The 12832-nt window shown below is 41.6% G+C and overlaps 1 protein-coding gene across 1 annotated transcript in view; it reads left to right on the plus strand.

Annotated features, from left to right (window-relative positions):
• Positions 1–12338, plus strand: part of UPF3A (UPF3 regulator of nonsense transcripts homolog A (yeast)) — a 22181-nt gene extending 9843 nt beyond the window's left edge. The window contains exons 5-9 of the mRNA XM_010159176.1: positions 2541–2596; positions 2688–2846; positions 4633–4793; positions 8845–9139; positions 12028–12338. Of these exons, the coding sequence (XP_010157478.1) occupies positions 2541–2596; positions 2688–2846; positions 4633–4793; positions 8845–9139; positions 12028–12201 (845 nt within the window). The 3' untranslated portion in view covers positions 12202–12338. The remainder of the gene's footprint in view (positions 1–2540; positions 2597–2687; positions 2847–4632; positions 4794–8844; positions 9140–12027) is intronic.
• The last annotated feature ends 494 nt before the right edge of the window (positions 12339–12832 follow it).

The following is a 12832-nucleotide window of genomic DNA, read 5'->3' on the forward strand; positions in this document are numbered from 1 at the left end:
GACAGTCAAGTAGGAAAACAACCCCCAGCCTTTGCTAGTATTTCTTTACAGTGTAAAAGTAGCCACCTCTTCTGATGAATGCTGTTTGTCTGTTACTTCATGCCTGTGACAAGCACTTCTGTAGAGTGGCATTAGTTATTCTTTATATGCATAAATTAATAATTGACTGGAGAGATTTGGAAGTTAAATAATTTAGTGGCAATGGAAATGTTAGAAGTATGGAGAAAATTATGTACCAGTAAGACTTGTTTGTTGCTTTTCTAGATAGGTAAGTTCCCCAGCAATTTTTATTTACCCAAATCTTCCCTAGTATTTGACAGCAGTCAAATTTTCTAAAGAAGTTTACATTTTCAAGAAAGATTTATTAACTTTAAAATATTCTATCTAACTATCAGTGAAAATTATTAGTCTTGAGAGTTGCAGATTTCAGAGTAACAGTGTTGGCTGATGGCAGCTTTACATTAGGAGTTTTAATATTCTATTTTTGTTAAATCACAGGAAATCAAATTAATTGCTATATTTTTTCTGCTCTTCAAAATTCCTATCAGTGTAAAGCCAAAAATCACTTCAATGGTAGCATGTGTAGAGCAAAATGATGTAAGGGCCTAGTTGCATGTGCAGTTTCAAAGGTGTTACTGCTCCTGAAGTCAATGAAGGACATACCCAGGACTTTGTTTGCAGAATTGGGCCTCACATTCTCAGCATTTCTCCAGGTAGTGTTACCGCAAACCAACATGTTTTACCATCACGTCAGATCTGTTAGTTCATCAGTTTCAGTGTGACAGAGAGCTGTAAAACAGATTTTCTCTGTAACAAGATGAAGGTAAGCTCATTCTTCTGGCTTGTTTGTAGAGAGCAAGGTAAAAGTTATAGTCTTCCTTTTGTAGTTTATTTTCTTTTAAAATTTCTTAAACATTTTACGAAAAACCTCTTAGATTTGTATTTGCAGTAAGGCCCATTAATAAGGCGGGTAAGATTCAGGTCTGCCCAACATTCTTTTTGCCCTCCTGTTTTGATAGTACTCATCACATTGCCTCTATTCCTTGAACTTCAGGTTATAATTTCTGATTCAGCCTCTTGCACCGCAGGCGTAGTAATGACTAGGGTCAAGTTGTGGACTCCCGATGCAGCTTATCCTTTCCCCCGACCCTCCAGTTACAATTTGTGGCCACTTTCAACATGTGAAAGTGCCCAGAGGTGGACGAGACAGGGGACCTTACAGGAGCAGGAGAGAGAGTCAGAGCTGCAGATCTGAGGGACTGGTAGGAAGGGTGCTGGGGACCTAAAGTTTGTCAAAAAGTAAAAGGGGTGGGGAAGGAGAGAGAGGGAGGCAGCATGGGAAATCTAGGGATAGAGGGAGGAAGGTTTCAAATCAACAATCTCTTTTGTCAGTTGCTTGTGACCAGTGATATTTGTTAAAAGTTAGTATTGAATCCTATCAAGCCTTCCCATTCGTAACTGTGTAACAAGGTTTTATCATTAACAAATGGGTTGCTAGTGGGTTATTTAGACTTTAGAGAAAAAAAAATTCAGATATTTTGGGGGTATGAATTATGTCTAGATTTCAGCTATGCTCTTTCAAATTTAATGATGTTTTTTCATTTATTGTTTCTTCTAAATCCTGTCATGCATTCTAATAGTGAAATTTTCTGGTTTGAGAAAAAGTCCTATAAATAATCATAAATTCTTTCAAGTAGTAAATATTTTTCTGTAACTCCATCCTGGGACACCTAAGACTGACAGAATTTGTTGTAGCTACTCACAGCTATAGGTACATGAGTTCAGGTTTGAATTCAGTACGGACAGTCATGAATACTATACGTAATACAGAATTCGATGGTGGTCCCCAAGTTTTTGTGGAATTTGGAGATGGTTCAGCCAGGTGGCTTAGGCTAGATCTGAGAGTGTGGAGGCAGTTCTGTGATGTAAGGATGGCTGTGATGGGGCATTTTATTTATTTGGGAAGCCAGAGTTTGGTTGAATCTGCTGATACTGTGTAACCTGGGACAAACCACTTATCTCTTATTCATCCCATTTTCCCAAGGAGAGGGGAATGCTAAATGGTAGCCAAATGGAAATGTTGTATGAGAGTGAAAATGTTTCCATCATGGTATACTTTGAAATCTGGGATTGAAAAATGCTATGTGAGATTACAGTAACGTGGTCTGTATATGAACAGCTAGGTTTTGATGTACAAAATTAAAATGTAGGAATAGATTCTGAACACATTTCTTTCCTTTTTGGTGAATAACCATTTGATGATCAAGACTGAAAAGCCATTCTCTGAAGTGAAAAGATACGATTTTTAATTAATCGTTAAATAATCATGCAGCAGATCTCTGTTGCTTCTAACCCAAAAACCAACATGTTTCTAAATCAGAGTGATTGGAATGCCTTCAAAAATATATAAACTAAATAGGTTTCTTAATCATTTAGCTTCCTTGCAGATAAAGCTAGAAAAAAGGGGTTAGAACTAAAGTAAAGAAATGAGTACATATTTTAGGAGTTGAACACTATATCACAAATTTTTTGTGTTTTAGCTAGAAGAACAACACCCCTTTTGGAATATATTAAAAATAGAAAATTAGAAAAGCAGGTACGTTCAGACTTTTGCCTGACGTTCAACATTTATGTTTCACCTGTTCTTCCGTTGGACAATTTACAATTAATCATTTTGAACTCTTCAGAGAATCCGAGAAGAGAAAAGAGAAGAACGAAGGCGGAGAGAATTGGAGAAGAAACGTCTGCGGGAGGAAGAGAAAAGGAAGCGCAGAGAAGAAGAAAGACGTAAAAGAAAAGAAGTAGAGAAGCAAAAGAAGATTTCTGAAAAAGAAATAAGAATCAAGGTACCTTGGTGAAAAACACCTCACCTGTTCTTGTGCTGAAGTTACACACAAGTCCCTTTGGTATCTCGCTTAGGTGGTTTACGCACTGCGCTACAGTGCGGTGCGGAGATACCAAACCAGTTTTGACTGGAAGGGGAAGTACTGTAGGGCTTTGGCTAAGCAGCGCTCTAGAGTTGCGACTGATGCCCTTACAGACAGTGATGTGCTGTGGCAGTCAGGACAGGTCACTCAGCTGACTTTGTACAACACTGCCACACTCTATGCTGGCTTATCCGGGCAGAACCAGATTGTTCTGTGCTAACGTGTCAGAATATTGTTGCAAATACAGCTTTAGCACTTTCTGTCAAGTAAGTCTTCACCTAGCCATATGTGCAGAGAATTTTTGGTGTTTATCCTCAGAACTGATTCATTTTAATAGTATCCTTTAACCAAGTTATCACAAAGTCTTGCTCATTGCAGGCTGTGCTGCCTTACGACATTCTGAATGCATGTGTTTTTAATTTCTTTAATTAGGGAGGTGTATTTTGTGCTATTAAGTCTGGACATTTAAAACCTTACTTGTGTAAGTTGACATAGAGAAAAACTATTCATCTGAACTAAATTTTGTGGTATTGGAAGGATTTTATAGGCTGTTTTGAAGAGGGAAAGTTGGTGTAAGAGTCTGTAGCTTAACACAAGGGCACACAGACAGGCTCCAGATCTTGTAGGGAGAAGCCACAGAGCTGTGTACTTCTTTCCTCTTCCTTTTCTTCCTGAACAATAGTTGCCTTCACCTGGATGTAGAAAAAAAAGTAAGTTCTGAAGATTTTTCATATTTGGGCATAAAGGCAAACATTCTAGAACTTCAGAGGAAGAGAGACAATCTTTAAAGTGTATTACCCAAAACAGGTTGTTCCAAAGACCCCACGTATTTGTGACATATCTGTGGCTATGTGACCTTGAAAGCTAGTTCTGTCTCTGAAAGAAAAGGATAATATTAACTGAGAGAAACATTATAGAAGTTTTAAATATTGGAGAAGAATAACTTGTGCCTATTTCAGGAAAAAAAAACATAGAATTAAAAGACTGATGAGATGTTCTGCTTATGCTTGAGATGTTAGAGAAATAATTTGAGACAGTTGGTCCTCCTATAAAGATTATTCCTGTAATGCTAGACACTGCTCAAGCCCTCTGTGGCTTATTTGTTCTGAAAGGAACAGACTTCTTAGAAATCTTAATCTCCAAGGAAAATGCAATGGGATCTTTTCTGCTAACCGCATGATTTGCTCCTCAGTCCGTGTTTCTGTCAGGGTGTATTTACACTAAGCACCTACTCCTGTACGCCAGTCTGTCTCAAGTAGTTCACGAGTCACACATTTTATATATAAAATTCCACGGAGTGAAGTATTAATCCTGTTCTTTTTGTCTCAGAGGTTCTGCTTTTTCTTTTACTGGCCATAACATTGAGCTCTGTTGTATGATTTCTAAGAAATTGTAGACCATAATAATATCTTTATATATAAAACTCAGGAGAGAAGAGTTGGTAAGTGCTTTCTCCAGTATTCTCAGCATAATTAGAAGTGTGCAGTTGAAGGCCTGCTAATGACTGTCACTCCTTAGCAAAGGTAAACTGCCCTCTAAATAACCTTTAAAATTTTATACTTCGTAAAATACATTCCTAGCATTTAAATACCTTCAATCTTAATACGTTTTTGATATATCTAATACATTGCTAAAATGTCTATTGCAACAGAGGAGTTTTACATCAACACTGTATTGCATCATAATATAAACAACTATTTCTTAGCTTCTTAAGAAGCCTGAAAAAGGAGATGAGCTGGTCAGTGAAAAGCACAAAGAAAAAGGTGAAGAAGCTGACGTTGAAGAAAACAAATGGGATAAATCACCTGGATCTGGGAATATAAAATCCAAATCATTGGAGGGTTCACTAAAAGAACTTAAGGAAAAGTAAGTAATATTTATCTTTCAGGCTCCGAGTTAGATCCTAAATGTTTTCATTAGAAGGCCTAAACGTGATACAAGCGGTGCGCCGACTGAGTGTTTTGTCAGCAGGGAACTGATTTCATTCTGTGTGTGAACTGCTCTCACTGCCCTTTTTGTAACAGGTGTTTAGTAACAGCTTACTGACCTGATGGCAGTATTAGTGAATGCAGTTTGTTATTTGTGAAATGTTTTGAAATCCCAGATTGGAAGGATTTCTGCGTGAAAAGTCGTTCAGAGTTTCATTGTTATTTCACCTGCCTCCCATCAAGAGCTCAGGTAAGGCCCTCCTTCCGTTACTAATGTCAAAGACTAAATTGGCTAGGCTGCCTTACTTTTCCATCACACTTCCTTCATTTTTGCTGCCATAAACAGGTAAATGCGTTTGATAAATGGGAGAGTGGTGGAATAGTTAGGGTGTGAACGACACCGTTAGGATAGATACATGCAGAAGGCTCTCTCTGTCTCCCACTGCCTTTTGTGTTGCATGTCATCGTAGGAACAAGAGGTATAGCCCAGTGCTACAACTACTGTACCCTAGCAATGTCTTATAAATGTTTTAGGCAGCTGGTTCCCTCTCTTGTCCTTTGGCATGTACGTTCCATCACCAGCAGGATTCACCAGTGAGATATCTAAGATACACACCTAAGAATAATATGCTGCTGAGGTAAATAATACTTTGTTCTTCAGCAGGGCTTTTGAGCCAGGCTCTCAGGAGTACTTTGCGAATGAAAGCGCCGAATCTGAGGTGTCAGGTCTATGTGCAGCTTGTACCTACGGGCAGACCTGAGCATTTAAATAGGTTACGTAAGGTACTTATACAAAGTCGTAGCGGGGGTTTGGGATTGTGCACTAGGGAGCTTTGCAGTCTGCCTGCCTATTCTGAGTAGCTTGCGCTTTGACTTTGTCCACTTAGGTTCTTGATTTTTACGAAAAGTACACAGGAGCTGCAAGTGTTCTCCTAATGGCAGATAAAAAAATAAACTTTGCATGCTGGAAAAGAAAACCACTGAATTTGCTAATTAAAGAAATGATTCACCAGTAATAACCCACATGCATTATTCATCATTTTTGTCTCTGACTAAGGACTTCACACATGGGCTCAGTATTTCAGTATGTCCTGAAAGATGCTGAAAACTTTATTTCTTATTCTGTAAAGGAAGTTGAAAAAATTCAGTTCCTCTTTTGTTGATGTTCTTCAGCAAAGGAAACACAGAACAGGGTCAACAGAAACACTTGCAGGGCAAGTCAGTTGTTTGCTATTAAGGCTTTTGGTGGTTCCGTGTAGCAATTTTAATGTTGATCTTGTGAGTTTAATGAGGCATTATTGTAGATTTTCCAGGTGTAAAACAGAATCCTTTTGGCTGTTCAGCTGCAGTTAAGTGTTACGTTGTCTTTCTAAGTGCTCCTCTCATCATGGCATTAGTAGGGGTGATTATGTAGCAAACTGTGAGCTATTTCAGCTAGATTGAGAGTACGTTGCCACTGACCGAAAAATCAGTAATGAACTTCAGCTTCCAACTCGACATGCAGGAAGATCTGAATTACCTACATCTGAATTACCTGCTGGAAGCCATGTTTGGGATTGCTCGGTAGCAATGGCTTTCTACCACAAATGAAAACCTCAGTAAGTGCATGAGTGCACATGGGCTTAGACAGATTTGAAACTATACCAAACTGAACCATGCTTCTATTCCCTTTACTTCATTGGTTTCTGCATTCTTTTTGCTGGCTGTGTAACTTCTAATTTCCCTTTGCAATTATGTTATTGCCAGACCCACCATTTCCACTCTTGCTTGCTTGTTCACTGGGGCTGAATGTTAAAGGGCTATTCAGCTGCTCTTGAACTGGAATTTGTATCCCCCTCACCAGCCTCCCTCCAGGCCTGTTCATTCCTTCCTCACCCACAGTAACAAGCAGGGGAAAAGACAGGGACCAGGCAATGCTACAGCAACAGGTCCGGATGTGTCTTTCTAGCTCTTTGGAAGTTCACGTTCCAAAGCCTTGCTGGGACTTGGAGTTAGTGTCTACAATAGAATATTAAACCTGAATGAAACCACTTATAGCCAGATAACCCTTGAGAACTGGTAGAGTACTGTATATGTGTGTATCTGTGCTACAGCAACAGTATTATTGGGGAGTGGATAGAGAGCAGCCCTGAGGAGAAGGACTTGGGGGTACTGGTGGATGAAAAGCTGGACATGAGCCGGCAGTGTGCGCTGGCAGCCCAGAAAGCCAACCGTATCCTGGGCTGTATCCAGAGAAGTGTGGCCAGCAGGTCAAGGGAGGGGATTCTGCCCCTCTGCTCTCCTTTTGTGACACCCCACCTGCAATGCTGCATCCAGCTGTGGAGTCCACAATATCAGAGGATATCGACCGGTTGGAGCGAGTCCAGAGGAGGCCACGAAGATGCTCAGAGGGCTGGAGCACCTCTGCTGTGGGGACAGGCTGAGAGTTGGGCTTGTTCAGCCTGGAGAAGAGAAGGCTCCGGGGAGACCTTATAGCACCTTCCAGTACCTGAAGGGGCCTACAAGGAAGCTGGGGGGGACTTTTTACAAGGGCCTGTAGTGACAGGACAAGGGGTAACGGGTACAAATTGAAAGCAGGGAGGTTTATATTAGATATCAGGAAGAAATTCTTCACAGAGAGTGTGGTGAGGCACTGGAACAGGTTGCCCAGAGAAGCTGTGGATGCCCCATCCCTGGAAGTGTTCAAGGCCAGGCTGGATGAGGCTTTGAGCAACCTGGTCTAGTGGAAGGTGTCCCTGCCCATGGCAGGGGGCTTGGAACTGGATGGTCTTTAAGATCCCTTCCAACCCAAACCATCCTGTGATTCTGTGATTCTATCTCTGTAATTGTGATTCAGGCATCTGTGACAGCTAGGATGTTGCTTCCACTCTGTGAATGTGTTATGCGGACACAGCAGAGTCTTGCAAAATGCTGAACCATTTACCTCTCATTCAGGTTTTGTTGCTGACCTCCAGCTCATCAAATGGGGTCCCTGTCTTGGCAGCCCTGCACGGTTCTGTTACAAAAAAAAAAAAAAAAGCTGATGTAGAAAGACAGACTCTTACTCCTATGAAACCATTCTAAATGAGCAGCAGATCACTGATTCACTTCACTGTTAGAAAATCTCCATCCTCTCTGATTCTGTCTGCAAATTGCCAAAATGTGAGCAGAGTGTCAAAGGCAACTTTGCTATTTTGATTTTACATATTTATACCTATGAAATACATAAAAAAGAAACTACAGGTATTTGTTCCTTTTAAAGTTCAACCTGTTCTGTAATCTTTCTTCATTGTTTGTGGTTTTGGTTTTTGAGAGAAGGACCCGCTTGCTGAACAGGAACAATGGCGTGAATTTTATCAGACAGGCAACAGAATGTTGCAAAATAATGCTCTTCAGCATATGAACCCATTGTAGCATAGCAGAAATTAAGTATTATGTTGTGGTAAGGTCATTGTCTTTCACCCAAGTAAAATATGCAGAGGTAGGCTAAATTACTTGGAGACATAATAAACAAAAGCCTGGAACATAAATATTCATTTTCACAAATGCCTTCTGCAAGTTGCAACATCAGTGAGTATTTTTTTGTTACATCAAGTCCTAAAACCCTACAAATTGATATACCATACCTGCACAATTCCTTTGGGCCCAGAATGTTCCCATTCAAGGGAATACTCATATACATGAATCACCCCAAAAACAGGCCACAGGAGCTAATCGTGCAGCGTGTGTTTGTGAAGAGTATTGGGGAGCTGTTGATGGGATGGCAGAGCGATTTTGCTTGCAGAGCTTTGTCTGCTGTTTTGAACTGAATGCATAGTCAAAGGGATGAGACATTCAGCAAAATGGCACATAACCCCTTTTTAATAAGAAAAAACCAGCCTTGCCATACAACTGAACTAAACACTGTTGAAGTCGAAGGAAAGCTTTCTATTGTATCCTTCAGCAGCTTTTTTTTTTTCCTTTTAACTGTTAATTGCTTGGATTTTCTTTCTTTTTGTACATACTCGTAGGTCACAAAATGATAGTGACAAAGAGCAAAGAGATTTGGAGAGAAGATTTCGTGAAAAAGAACCTGAAAGGCAAAGGTATCGATTGGACGATGGCAGAAAGCATAGAGCTCACTATGAGTTTGACAAGTTTGTGAGAAGGAATGAAGAAGAGCTGAAATGGGGGAAAGGATACAACCAAGACAGAGGAAAGAAAGGGAACTACAACTACAGCTTCACTGTGGAGGCAGTAGACAAACTGGGTAAAGAGGACAAGTGTGATGACATGGCATCCAAAAAGGAGCGCATAAGAAATAAGGTTCTTTTATTCATTTAGGATAATCTTTCATTAGTTAAATATGCTTCAAGATCACAGGTTTTACTTTTGCAAACTCAGCATAAAGATGCTTTTTCAGAAAAAGCAATTATTTCATTTTCAGTTCCACCCAGACTTCTTTTTATTGCTACCAGAGGACAGCAGCCGTTAAAATAAGTTCAGGTCACAGGTCTGCTCATTCTTGTTTACCATATATGAAAGACTTTGTCTTCCTTTCAACCCCAGCAGTTTTGGAACGCTGTTCTTGGAAGCCTTGTATTTTACGAGTGTCATTGTCACACTTCTGATCTCTAGTGGGATTTAAAAACTGTGGCAAACAGGTCTTTTAAAAACATACTTCCATTACCCAGCTCATACAGTATTTACATTGCGGATTGTCCAGGCCTGGGCTCGGTAGGGGAACTGTAAGGACTTAAATAAATGGCTAATTCAGAAACCATTGTATTTAGAGGGTGTGAATGTGCAGATTCTTCAGCGTCGTGCACCCGCCAGCCCGAAAAGGCTGTCATTTGGTTAGGACAAGTCATCCTCGTGGTCGTTGTCGGGGAAGGAGCAGGTGCAGAACCAGCGCAAGCGGGGCCTGCAGCAGGGTGTGTAGAAGGGCCGTCCCCTGTTGTCTCCCAGAGGTGCGGGCATCGTTTCTCACAGGCTGGCTGATTTCATGGATGTGCTGGGGTCTTTTCAGGAGGTGGCTCTCCCTGTCGTCCTCAGTCTCTCTCCTTTCTGATCCTAGATTTTCCACAATAGGTGACCGAAACCCTTCTTGTGTGTAGAGATGTGTTCCGCGTGTGTAACTTTTCTCTCAAACCAAGCGAGTGATCTGTGCTGTGGGCTAAGGCTGCCAAGGAGGAAATTGCTCATGTGCAGAGTGAGCCCGTACGGAGCATGCACGGAGCAAGTCCAGGTGGGCTCTGCTCTGCATGTCGAGTAAGTCGCCTTGTGCAAGCACAGAGCCTGGTGTGCCCCGCTTGTGTTCACGCACGGGTCTGCTGGGCAGTGCAGGTGAGATTTATCTGCTTACGCACGCCAGCCCATTCCACACGCCGCAACAGCTCAAGCTGTCGGACTGTCAGAAAAAAAAATAGCTCAGAAGCAGGAAGGCAGGAAGAGCAATTTTCCTTATACTCGCACTTGGAATGTGGTGAAATATCTGCAACCATGGAGCTGAATGGTGGGTCCTGGGGGCCTTTTGTCAAGCCTTAGGAAGCCGTTTCCTTTTTCTTTCTTTCCATTGCACATCTGGTAGCTCCCTGAATCTCTGGATCAGTCCACACTTCAAGTGCTGGATTTGTTCCCTAAACAAAATAAGCAGTATCAGTAAAGTTTTTTGCAGTGTGGTGATGTTTTTTCTTAGGGTATTTACCAGATAGATAAGAGTTTGGGGCTGAGTTTTCCAGCTTAACTATTAACTTAACAATGCTAACCCAAGTTTCTAGGCAGAGACCAAGCTTCTTTCTGAGGTTTGTAAGAATTAATTAGGAAGTGAGGAATTCCTGTTCTAAGTAAGCTGCTTTCACGCAAACGGTGAGCTACAGAGGCTGTGATATGAGAAATCACTGGGATCCTTTGTTATAAGCTTTCCAATCGGCACTGCTTGTCAGAGGAGCTGGTTGTATGCAGCTCTTTGTGATGCAGGAAGATGCATGTGAATGCGTTTCATACTACACTGGGAGGCTCTGACTGGAATGGTTTAGTTGTGAATCTTGGTATCTGGTCTAAAGAGAGAGAAAAGAGGAGCAAAAAAGACACAGGTGAAGGAAAAAGAAAGAAAAAGGGAAAATGCAAATAGGGAATAGGAAAAAAAAGAACACAAGACTTCAAATTATGAAGGCAACTGAAAATTAAGATAGTTTGATGTAGGACAATTTCAGTGCTCTGCCACTGTCTTAAAACAGGCTGTTTGATTTTGTTTGCTAAACTTAACACAAGACTTCAGTCACCAAAAAGCTCAGCTTTTGGCTTCATAACATTGAAAATTGGTATTTGTGAGAGTAAAGTACTCTTGCTAGGAAAAGGCTTCTTAGGCAGAGTTTCTAAGCAAAATGATTTATTATTGAAATTTCAAGAATAAAAAGTGCTCTCAAGAGCTGTGGCACGTCACCATTTGCACCATTTCTTGCAAACTGGTTCCGTCTTCCGTTTTCCCGGGGATCAAATCAGGGTGTGTGCGATTGGGTCACTCCCAAAGCCTGCACGTGTTCAAGTGGTACTTACTTCGTGTGTAATCCATGCGCCACTTCCCCCGCTTGTACTCGCTGCGGAAGGCGTGATGAAGCAAAGCAGGAACTGCAGTTTTATTTCGGTACGGAGAATGAAAACGTGCGTTCCGTGTTTACGTGGTGGCTGTGATTCGTGAATTGGAGTCGCATATCGATTGGTCAGGTTCGGTTGAGGACAGTTTTCTAGCTGTTAGCGGCTAAGCTGTTCCCTGGTTTGTCTCCTTTTCTTTATGCCTGTATTTGATACTGGCCCTTCACCTGCAGAGCTGCAAGTGCACAGGCTGTTGTTCTTCCCGGTGGATGTTAGTGAAGGGAGCAACATCTTTCAGAGTTTGACCTCTGATACTGTGTTTGATAATGGTCTGCGGTATTTCTCCTTGCTTACATCCAAGGTGTTGAAGGATCTTTAATTTTTACAGCTTTCTTCACTTGTTCAGAATGCTTGGCTCCCAAGAATAGTGTCACAAACCAGACAGATACTAATTTCTCGGTCAATTTTCATTACACTCCATTTTTTTCCTGGGTCTTATGAAATGTAAAGCTATTTAACACAAAATCAACTTTCCTCACAAACATTCACCATTTTAAGAATCCCACATGTGTATCCCCCCCGGGTTTCTCAGAGCGTTAACCACATCTCCTTCCTTCTAGGATCGCCCAGCCATGCAGTTGTACCAGCCAGGAGCTCGCATTCGAACGCCTATGGGATCTGCAAGTAAAACCTGTGACTGCAGTGGGAAATCCTTTGAAGATGCTCTTGATAAAAAGTATGAGGCAGATAATTCAGCTGGGGGTGGTTCTGAGAAGAGCGAAGAAGCAGAATAAAACAAACCGGGGGAAGGACGTGTGAAAAGGGGTGAACTTAAGATTCAGCATCATTGCAAAAAAAATCCATAGGGCTGCTTCAGAACTCCACAGGTGATTGCGCCAACAGAATTATACTAGCTCTGCCTCATACTTTCCGTAAAATAAAGGGAAGAATGACTGGAGACGTGCCAAGTATCTCACAGCAAAGGAATAGTGTTGCTTTTTTACAAAAAGCAGCGCAAACACTAATTGCCTCGTTTAAAAGCAGTTCAGTAATTTATTAGATTGACCTTGAAATAGGAAACTTGTAATAGTTTTAACGAGTATTTCTATGACTTTTCGGAAGCTGTTTCACCTTTTCAATTCTGAGGAAACGCAACGTAGACCGGCACCCGTTTGAAACCTGAGGCGCTTTGGATGTGTTTGGTGGGTGAGGCGGGGGTCACAGGAGCCCTGCCTGCGCATGGCTGCAGTCCGAGGCGCTGGGGCCGGCCCTGGGAGGAAGCTCTGGAGCCAGCGGTCTTGGCAGGAGGTGACCCACGGGTTGCACCGTCGTGAGATACGGCCGCTGGTATCTGTACCTTGTCGTGTTTACGTTGTTTTCCAAGTATCTGTAGTGTCAGCTAAGTGTTAGTAAAGCTACGAGTGT

Source organism: Eurypyga helias, unplaced genomic scaffold, assembly GCF_000690775.1.
Source record: "Eurypyga helias isolate BGI_N326 unplaced genomic scaffold, ASM69077v1 scaffold6369, whole genome shotgun sequence".
Classification (NCBI taxonomy): domain Eukaryota; kingdom Metazoa; phylum Chordata; class Aves; order Eurypygiformes; family Eurypygidae; genus Eurypyga; species Eurypyga helias.